The 11,250-nt window shown below is 37.1% G+C and overlaps 1 protein-coding gene across 1 annotated transcript in view; it reads left to right on the forward strand.

Moving 5' to 3' along the window:
* Nucleotides 1-82: 82 nt before the first annotated feature.
* Nucleotides 83-11,250, forward strand: part of LOC106139411 (N-alpha-acetyltransferase 15, NatA auxiliary subunit) — a 94,253-nt gene continuing 83,085 nt past the window's right edge. Inside the window, exons 1-11 of the mRNA XM_060950251.1 lie at nt 83-237; nt 473-557; nt 637-899; nt 2,046-2,353; nt 2,797-2,931; nt 4,054-4,191; nt 4,880-4,985; nt 5,386-5,547; nt 6,280-6,436; nt 7,773-7,897; nt 8,377-8,590. Coding sequence (XP_060806234.1) covers nt 181-237; nt 473-557; nt 637-899; nt 2,046-2,353; nt 2,797-2,931; nt 4,054-4,191; nt 4,880-4,985; nt 5,386-5,547; nt 6,280-6,436; nt 7,773-7,897; nt 8,377-8,590 — 1,750 coding nt within the window. The 5' untranslated portion in view covers nt 83-180. The remainder of the gene's footprint in view (nt 238-472; nt 558-636; nt 900-2,045; nt 2,354-2,796; nt 2,932-4,053; nt 4,192-4,879; nt 4,986-5,385; nt 5,548-6,279; nt 6,437-7,772; nt 7,898-8,376; nt 8,591-11,250) is intronic.

An 11,250-nucleotide genomic window follows, 5' to 3' on the forward strand; every position in this document is an offset into this window, starting at 1 on the left:
TGGGTAGAATTAAATATCAAAAAATTGGCAACACTGGTTTGGTCACGTGACTGGACAACTGCTCTACATCCATAGACAGCAATTCTTCATCGACTTCTTTGGTTTATAGCCACGAGGTTTTTAGAAATATTTCAATTTATTAGTGAAATATAAACAAAAACTACATTTTCTTTGGACAAAATGCCACCTAGTAATTCTCTACCACCCAAAGAAAATGCTCTCTATAAAAGAATTTTGGTAAGTCACCTTGTAAACATTCAACTTTATTGTGAAGATCCTGTCATTTTGGATTATTTTACTTTGAAAATAATGCTAAAATTTAATGCATATCGTTCAATAGAATAAATACCGTTTAAAGAAAAATAACATCACTTCCTATTGTTTTAAATCAAATCACGAATTTTATGTGGATATACTATTTTGCCGTCTATTATGACATAGAGGTTAACATTTTGTGATGAATTAATTTTAGCGGTGTTACGAGCACAAACAGTACAAAAATGGGTTGAAATTCGCAAAGCAGATACTGTCGAATCCTAAATTTGCAGAGCATGGAGGTGAGTGTATTATTGGCTGTTATCCAAAGTATAGTTTCATTGAGCTAAAGTTCTTTCAATAATATCTTTTACTTTTTAGAAACATTGGCTATGAAGGGCTTGACCCTGAATTGTCTTGGACGTAAGGATGAAGCATATGAGTATGTCCGGAAAGGTCTCCGCAATGACCTGAAGTCCCCAGTGTGTTGGCATGTCTATGGACTCCTTCAGCGGTCTGATAAGAAGTATGATGAAGCAATCAAATGTTACCGCAATGCCCTCAAATGGGAGAAGGAGAACATCCAAATCTTGCGAGATCTTTCACTTTTACAAATTCAAATGCGTGATTTGGAAGGTTACAAGGTGAGTAATATTTTTCTTACAATTGTTTTTTTTATTTTTGCCTGTCTAATAGCATAAGGCATTGAGGTATAAATATATAAGAGTTAGGTACATTTAAAAAACCATATAATAACAGCAGTTTATAGTTATATGAATAAATAGAATTGTCTCTGACAGTGAAAGGTTTAGTGTTACACTAAGATTGCCTTATAACTACAGCATTGTCTGTGTTGCCTGAATAAAATTAAGAACAAAAAGATATAATTTATTAATAAACTATTCACAACATGATGATTAATAACAAAGAAGAATTCTTTGATTTCTTCAAACTTGAGCTTGAAAACAAACTATTGTTGTTTATAATAATATTTTAACTGTTCTGAATACTGTAATAGATGAAGTGTTTGACCCACCTGATGAATTGGTTAATTTCCAATTTGTATTTTGCTAGATAAGATATTGTTTTATTATATAAGTTTTAGTCTTGCTCATTTAATCATTGCTTGTAAAAACTAGTTGTTATGAATTTATACTGCACAACAAAAGCTAGTTTTTAGTATATTATTAAATGATAAAGATATTACCAATTCAATTGAGCTTGTAAAAGAAAGTCCTATCTTTGTTAAAATTTATCAGAATTAGCACAATAGTTATGTTGTGTAAATAAAACTATTTACCATGTTGGGAAATAAGAAGTGATGGATTATTAGTATTTTGCTTTCAATTTTAAAGTGCTGTTTGGGTTCCAGCACCTATAATAAAACCACTTCATATCTTTCCCATGGATGTAAAAAAAGATGACTAAAGGGATGCCTCTTGTAGGTTAGCAACCTGTCACTGTTTTGAATCTCAATTTCATCACGAAGCCAGATACAGATACAGCTTAGGGTGGCCTTGCAGTCTTTGCGAGACTGTTTATTTATTTATTTAAACTTTATTGCACAAAAAACAAAAAATGTACAAAAGGCGGACTTAATGCCGTTTGGCATTCTCTAATTTATTGAAATAATTTATTTAATTACTGTTGGCTCTGTCTACCTGGTAAGGGATATAGATATGACTGTATATATGTAGTTTGCTATAGGTATTTTAAGTAAGCAATACTATAATGCAGCTCCAATATCCAATTATTGAATTCTTACTCAACAAAATATTTAACCATTACAGGATACGCGATACCAACTGTTTATGCTCCGACCAACACAAAGAGCATCCTGGATAGGTTTTGCAATGAGCTACCATCTCCTCGGTGACTATGAAATGGCCAACAGCATTTTGGATGCTTTCCGTACAAACCAAATGAAAGGCCCGTACGATTACGAGCATTCAGAACTGCTTCTGTACCAGAATATGGTATTAGCTGAGTCGGGGCAGTACGAGAGGGCGTTGCAACATCTCCATAAGTTCCAAAGTCAAATACTTGATTTGTTATCTGTGAAGGAAACCTCTGGGGAGTATTTATTGAAATTAAAGAGGTAAGAACACTGTTCAGCTCTTGTTCACCAAAAGTTGCCAATGTTACCATATTGTTACTGGTGGTAGTATTGATGATAAAAACTTTAATTTTTCTAGCTCAGTGTCCGATACTTACCAAAGGGTAAGTAAACGACACGCCTTCCCGGCGACTCTTCCCGATGAGTGCTGTATCTGATCTATATGTGGACCCATGTCAAGCCATTATCGGTTCGGATCTCGTAGTGTAAATGGCTGATGCGCCTTACAATTACCCCAAAATCTACTATGTTATTTTAACAAAATATCTGGCAGAAGCAGCTGTCATTTTTGCTTGTTACTTGTTGTATCCTTGGCTATCCTAAATGCTAGACATTTCAGTCTATTCAGAATGTTGGCTCTGTCTACCCCACAACCCCACAATGAATGCAATTTGTATTTACATATCTGAAAAATCCAATTTCAGGTTCAAAGAAGCGGAGTCGGTGTACGAGGATCTATTGAAGAGGAATCCGGAAAATGTAATGTACTATCATAAATTAATAGAAGCGAAGCAACTCGTCGAACCCGATGAGAAAGTGGCCTTCTTCGATATTTATAAGTATGTTGAACTTCATATTTCAAAACTTTTTTTTATGGATTCATTCATTCATTCATTCCCATGGCTCTGCCCGCAAAAATGTGTTGTCCTTCTCTGTATTCCACCACAAATGTATGGGAAATTTCATCGAGATTAGTTTAGTGGTTATGACGCGAAAGACGGACAAACACACTTTCACATTCATAAAGTATTATGGTTACTATTAGGGCTAAAGGAGAAAACCTGTATTATCAGTCAAGTGAATGTGTAACCAGAATCAAAGGTAATAAGGATAATTTTCCATTTCTTAATCTATACTAATTTAATAATGCTGAAGAGTTTGTTTGTTTGAACGCGCTAATCTCAGGAACTACTGGTTCGAATTGAAAAATTATTTTTGCGTCAAATAGACCATTTACAGAGGAAGGGTTAAGCCCTGTGAACATTGAATGCATAATAAACTGATTTGAGAAAACTTTATTAATCATACACACAAGAAACCGTTGTTCATAAGTTATATAGAGTACATATATATATCTATATATCGAAAAATTCTTTTTGCGTTGAATAGACCATTTATCGAGGAAGGCTTAAGGCCTGTCAGACGCGTTCTGCAGCTTGAAATACTCACTTTTAATTAGGCATAAATTATCTAAAAGGTTATATAAAAAACCATAAAGGAAACTTATGGCGATAAAACACTATTTACTAATCTTTACATCTTGTAGCTGATGGTAACAACCTGTCACTATTTAAATCTCAATTCCATTATTAAGCCATACAGCTACCAGCCAACTGAGCTCTGCTTTCTCAAGGCAGTTGTCTCCGTCTATGCCGTAAGGGATATGTACTTTCTTAATACAACTGTTGTGTTTTCTTGTGAGTTAGTAGTGGACTACACTACAAGGAATGGAGAATAAGGTTTCAGTCTGCAAGTATGCGGAAATCATCGGAGGTGGAAAGGTGTAGCCTCTGCCTACCCCTCCGGGAAAGAAGCATTCAGTTATACATTGCCTTCGATTCGAAGCTTGTGTATTGGCTCTGTACTCCGTAAAGCACATGATAAATGTATGTTTGTGTGTAAATATTACTCTGAAACATTATTTAAACTAGAATATCACACCAACTGTTAATTTTTTACAGGAAAGAATACCCCAGAGCGATAGCGCCTAGACGCCTTCAGCTGACCGAGGCGCGGCAGGACGCGTTCGGACGGCTGGTGGACGACTACCTTCGTCACGGGCTGCATAAAGGCATCCCACCTCTATTCGTGGATCTCAGGTAAATGAAGAATAGAATAGAATAGATTTATTTTCAAAATTGGATACAAGGTATCACTTATTGACGTCACTTAAATCTAATTATAACAACTACCGCTTTCAAAGCGCATGTGCAGAAGAAGCGGCGGAACAAACTACACTGCAGCATTTTCATCGGACGTCAATATACAAATATAGATCTCTTAAATCTAAATCATGGACGAAGGCACATTGTCTACATTAAAAAAACAGAAATGAATGTAGAACTAGTTTTTTCAATACGATACTGGTATACGATTACGATTCAATACGATTACTTAGTAGCTATGAAAACAAGATCAATAAATGCAGTCTACCAGCCCTCGTAGCATGGCACGCGCCATGCTGTATTTATCGCGCGAGAAACTATCGCTGTTTCGCTTTTTTATGAAATGGCGGTAGTTTTTCGCGCGTAAAAATGGCGTCGCGCGTGCCGTGCGCATGCTAATCTATGCCATGTCTAATTAAATTCTTGTTTAAAGAATTTTTAACAAAAATAAAACATTGAATCCATAATAAACTGATTTGAGAAAACTTTATTAATCATATACACAAGAAACCGTTGTACATAAGTTATGTAGAGTACCTACATACATACATATATATCGTGGTTTTTTATAGGCTTGAATGATTTTTAATATGCTTAACCTTGTTTTTTTTTATTTTTTCAGATCGTTATATGTAGACCAAAGCAAAGCAGATACGATAGAAAAGTTAATTTTACAATACATAGAGAATTTATCAAAGACTGGCAAATTTAGTGCGGACGCGAGCGAGGTAATTATAATTATTCTTCTTCTCTGAACATCCCCGAGGTAGACAGACCCAACAGTCTCAAAAAGCAATATTAAAAAATCACATTGAATTATCACTTATGGGATGGCTTTTATGATCTTGATCTTATACCTATAGTAAACTAACCTTTCCACTCCACTTCACTCCAATGGACACTCCATCTCTTTCTCACGGATGTCGTAAAAGGCGACTAAGGGATAAACTTATAAATTGTAAATCTTTTAGGCTACCAACCTGTCACTACTTGAATCTCAATTCTAACATGAAGCCAAACAGCTGAACGTGGCCTATCAGTCTTTTCAAGACTTTCTGTCTACCCCGCAAGGGATATAGACGTGCTAATATGTACGTATGTATGTAAAATAAATTCTTGCATTTTCAGGTCGTCCAACCCGCTAGCGCGTTACTATGGGCGTACTATTACGCGGCGCAACATTTCGACTACAAAAAAGACACTGACAGAGCTTTGCATTATATAGACGCGGCAATTGAACACACTCCAACGTTGATTGAACTGTTTATTGTTAAGGGAAGGATATATAAGGTAATTTTTATCCATTTATTATTATCATATACATCACATCCGTGTATTATATTTCAATCCATACTGTTATAAAGGTAAAAGTGTGTGTGTGTGTTTTGTACGTCTTTCATGTTAAATCAAAACCACTGAAATGATATCCATGAAATTTTGGAGTACAAAAAGGATATACTTTAATAAGTTGTAGTCTCTGCCTACCCCTCTCGAATAGAGGCGCTTTTTGTATTCATTCTCCTGGTGTTATTTGTTAGTTCATGTTAGTTTTGTCCCTCTAAATTAATTGAGAGATGAAAATCTTATTATGCAATTTTTTTTATCTCTCCATCAATTGAGAGACTACACTGAAATGCCGTGTGGTTTCCGGTACTTTAAAGTAGAACCACTCTATGTCTTTCCTATGGACATCGTAAAAGGCTACTAAGGGATAAGCTAATAAACTTTAAATTCTTAATTTAGGCCTGATGTTAATTCTATCATTAAACCATACAGCTGGACGTTGCCGTTTAGTCTTAGCGAGATTGTTGACTCTGTCTACCTGTATAAGGGAAGCACGAGATTTTATATATGATTGTTTATAGAAAGAAATTAAAAGTTATATAGTTTTAAAAAATAGATCGAATTGAATTTAACAATTCACTAATTCCAATTTATATTTTGTTAATGTACCAAGTAAACGATTTTTCTTCTTCTTCTTAATTGCGTTCAGTCTCAATATGTTTTTTTTTTAATTTTCAGCATGCCGGCGACCCAATATCAGCATATCAATGGTTAGAAGAGGCGCAAGTCATGGACACGGCAGATAGATATGTAAATAGCAAGTGCGCCCGCTACATGCTGCGAGCGGGGCATGTGAAGCAGGCGGAGGATATGTGCGCCAAGTTCACCAGGGAAGGTACATACATACATACATACATACATACATACATAAAGTCACGCCTCTTTCCCGGAGGGGTAGGAAGAGACTACCTCTTTCCACTTGCCACGATCTCTGCATATTTCCTTCGCTTCATCCACATTCATAAATCTTTTCATGCAAGCTCGGCGGTTTCGGCTACTTTTGACATATGTACATACCTTCTTCTATACATGCGCTTTGGAAGCTCCTTTTTGGAAGTTCCTGGCACCAATACAAAAAAGAATTGGACCGCTCCGTCTCGTTCCCATGGATGTTGTTAAAGGCGACTAAGGGATAGGCTTATAAAATTGCGATCCTTTTTTTTTAGGCGATGGGCTAGCAACCTGTCTCTGTTTGAATCTCAATTCTATCATTAAGCCAAGTAGCTGAACGTGGCCATTCAGTCTTTTTGGGACTATTGGCTCTGTCTGCCCCGCTAGGGATATAGACGTGACCATATGTATGTATGTCGTCAATAAGTGATACCTTGTATCCAATTCCATAGGCTTACAAACTTGGGATTCTTTTTTAGGCGATGGGCTAGCAACCTGTCACTATTTGAATCTCAATTCTATCATTAAGCCAAATAGCTGAACGTGGCCATTCAGTCCTTTCAAGACTGTTGGCTCTGTCTACCCCGCAAGGGATATAGACGTGAACATATGTATGTATGTTGTATCCAATTTTGAAAAATATCAACATTGAAATAACTAATAACATTGGTAAACTTGTTTTGTTACAATTAAGTTTCTTTATAGTAGACAAGGGAACTTTCGCAGAAATTTCGTGATAAAAATTCTTTTTTATGTTATTCCGGGTTATATTCTATTGTGACGTCATGCCTAATTTTTTGTTCGCGTAATGAACCTAATTTGTTTGGCAACTACCTTAAATATTACATTTTATCGATATGAAGTCTTAATAAAAGATGTTTCATATATTTTTTATTTACAAGAGGAATAGGATGAATAGAATATAATGAGCTATCCTTATTACATAAATGTTTAAATAATTTCTAAAATGGATTTCCCCATCGTATTTTGAATCAATATAACATATGTAAAGGGTCAATATTGAAACTAAAAATTCACGTAATGTATCCAGTTACGTTATTATCAAATTTATATTGTTTGACGAAGCACATGACTGGAAGAGATCCCTTCATGGGATAAGTCCGCCATTGCAAGTGATTTGTTTCTCTTATAACTGTGTACTATTTTCTTGTTACTGTGTAAATTTCTATGCAATAAAGATATTACAAACAAACAACTTCGTCATCCTTTTTTGGTCGTCAATAGATAATTGATCGTCTCACTGACTGACTGACCCGCAGGAGTGCCGGCCACGGAGAACCTGAACGAGATGCAGTGCATGTGGTTCCAGACGGAGGCCGCGCTCGCCTACCAGCGCACGCAGCAGTGGGGGGAGGCGCTGAAGAAGGCCCATGAAGTGGACAGGGTGAGATCATATCATCATACATTAATATAAAATTGTAACCTAATTTGCAGGATATTTAAAAAAAAATTGTGTATAGGCGAGTAAGAGTAGGAGGACTTTTCAAATTGAGCTTGCACATATATGATTTACTAGCTGTGCCCGCGACTTCGTCCGTGTGTAAGTTATTTTGGGCTTCATTGTAGTCCTCAAGGATGTATAATTTACCCTGTTTTTTTTTCACATTTTCCATTATTTCTTCGCTTCTAATAGTTACAGCGTGATGTTATATAGCCTAAAACCCTTCTCGATAAATGGTCTATTCAAAGCAAAAATAATTTTTCAATTTGAACTAGTAGTTCCTAAGTTTAGTGCTTCAAACAAACAAACTCTTCAGCTTTATAATATTAGCATAGATTGATACTGGTGCTCATGCACATGTACTACAGATTTCGTGAAATCTCTAATAAACCATAAAAATAAATTGAACCATTCCCTTCCAGCACTTCTCAGAAATAATGGAGGACCAGTTCGACTTCCACTCGTACTGCATGCGCAAAATGACACTCCGCTCGTACGTTGGCCTCCTGCGATTGGAGGACGTGCTGCGCTCCCACCCCTTCTACTTCAGATGCGCAAGAGTCGCGATACAGGTGTATTTGAGGTTGTACGCGTGCCCGCTGCAGGCTGTGCAGGCTACCACCGAACCTGATACAGGTAATTTTCTCTTTTTATTTGCAAATTAAGCCTTTACCGTTTGCTCTGGTTAAGAGTCGTGATTTTATATAAATACTAGCTGTCCCGGCAAACGTTGCTTTGCCATATAAATAATTTTAAGTAATTTCTAGTTCAAAAAATGTTAAGGGTGGACAACCCTTAACTATGGGGGGGTATGAAAAGTGTTGGCCGATTCTCAGACCTACTCAATATGTTCACAAAATTTCATGAGAGTCGGTCAAGCCGTTTCGAAGGAGTACGGAAGCGAACATTGTGACACGAGAATTTTATATATAAGACGTATCTAATTTTAAGATGTGAAAAGGGTCCATACGGTATTCGCCCGTGCCTTGTGGTTCCCGGCAATTTAGAATAGAATCTCTTCATTTCTTTCCCAAAAAGGCGACTGAGGGAAAAATACTTTTCAATATTAAGACCAATCAGCTGATCAACCATTTATGATATGGGAGAGTAATTGGTTTTGTTTTTCACTTTTGTTTTTATGGAAACCTATTCAGTTTCACGGTCCAAAAATGCTGTGAAACTTTCCTTAACCAACACAATTCACCTGTCTTCTTCCTTCTGGTTTAAGACCCGGTTGCATCCTCACCACTCTGGAGGGTGTATGCCTTTGACCATGGATCCTGGATTGGGTGAGTCAGGTTTTTACACGAAGCGACTCCCGTCTGATTTCCGCAACCTTTGCAGGGGAATCTAACCGGTGGATCAATCATGGTTACACATCCAGTTACCTGAATTTGTAGGGTTCCTCACGATGATTTCCCTCACAATAACAAAATTCACCTGTATAGTCTTATAATGTGTAATAATGTAGCCTGTAACATTTTTACTTGCATTGGTCATTTTGACGAATTCCCAACAACTTTCAATGTACTTACTATTGTGTTCGGCGCGTGCGCATGTCATTAGCACAAGGTCAGGCGGCGGCCCACTGGCCTCATCTCGCTTCATTGCTCACTATATGCCATACTAGTTTTTTCCCGCGACTTTTTACGTGCTAATTCCTGTCACTGCGTACCCATGTGCATATCGAGAAATCTTCTTTTACAAGGATTCAATATGGGTTTGGTTCCCCTGCAAAGGTTGCATAAATCGGACGGGAATCACTTCGTATAAAGATCCGACTCACCCAATCTAAGATCGTGGTCAAGAGGCGTATCCTGGGTTCCTTCCCAGAGTTGGTAAATTTATGCTTCATACAACCACTATGAGTCTTTAACGTCATGACAGAACATCATTTCCAATCAATCTTGTACGGTAATTTTTCAACATTTTATATGATTTAACGCTCCATGTTTAATTCAAATTCAAAATTCAGACGGGTTCTATAAGTTCCAGTAATTTTAATGGTTAGTTGGCAATCATTCAGATAATCAGCCCCCTTAATCAGGAACTTTGACGAGATTTATATCTTGTCTCTCGTTCTAAAACTTCGGTCCACCTCATAGATAGACGGAGAAGAAAGATAAAATATAGCCAAGACAACGTTCACGAATTAACTCCTTAGATTCTTTGCCGTAAAGTCAGCCATCTGCGAAATGACATGACAATTAACACAACAAAAAATAACAGGTTGTGTGCAATCAGTCGACCGTAAAATCTTTGACAATAAAATCACATTACTACTCTGTCAAGAAAGTAGCGGGAAAAGATCAATAATACACAAACTGTTTGTTATTCATCCAAATTTATTTTATCACCTTCATAATATGCTCCTTTAGAAATGATACACTTACGCCAACGAATAATCCAATCATCAAAACATTTTTTAAACGCTGTTTCCGGAATTGAGGTCAGTTCTCGCCGCGAATTCTCTTTTATGTCTTCTACCGATTGAAAACGGGTGCCACGAAGTGGTAATTTGAGTTTAGGAAAAAGAAAAAAGTCGGCTGGAGCCATATCTGGTGAATATGGTGGTTGCTCGATGGTATTTGTTGAGTGTTTGGTTAAAAATTCGTTCACAATGATGGCCTTGTGCGAAGGTGCATTATCATGGTGCAAAATCCAAGAATTTTCTTTCCACAAATCTGGCCTTTTTCGTCGGATTTGCTCTCTTAAACGCCGCATAACACTCAAATAATATTCCTTATTTACCGTTTGACCTTCCGGCAAGAATTCCGAGTGCACAACACCGCGATAGTCAAAGAAAACAGTCAACATGACTTTGACTTTTGAACGACTTTGGCGTGGTTTTTTCGGTTTCGGTTCAGTTGGGAGGCGCCACTCCGAAGCTTGTTGACTAGTTTGCATGTCAAACTCGTAAACCCACGTCTCGTCACCAGTAACAATGCGTTTCATGAATGTTGGGTCGGAATTGACTCGTTCTAGCATGTCCTCAGCGACTCTCATGCGATTGAGTTTTTGAAAAAAATTCAGGTCTTTTGGGACTAGCCGAGCGGCAACATGTTTCATACCCAAATTATTAGTTAAAATGGTACGGATCGACTCGTGAGATACAGAAAGTTCGGTGGCTATCTCTCTCAAAGTTGAATGAGGATTTTCAGTCACTATTTCGTTCACTTTTGCGATGTTAACTTCAGTTGCAGACGTTGATGGCCTACCAGAGCGAGGCAAATCTTCCATCACATCTCGACCGCTTTTGAACGCTTTGTACCACTCATAAGCACGAGTTTTTGATA

The sequence above is a fragment of the Amyelois transitella genome, chromosome 21, assembly GCF_032362555.1.
Source record: "Amyelois transitella isolate CPQ chromosome 21, ilAmyTran1.1, whole genome shotgun sequence".
NCBI lineage: Eukaryota > Metazoa > Arthropoda > Insecta > Lepidoptera > Pyralidae > Amyelois > Amyelois transitella.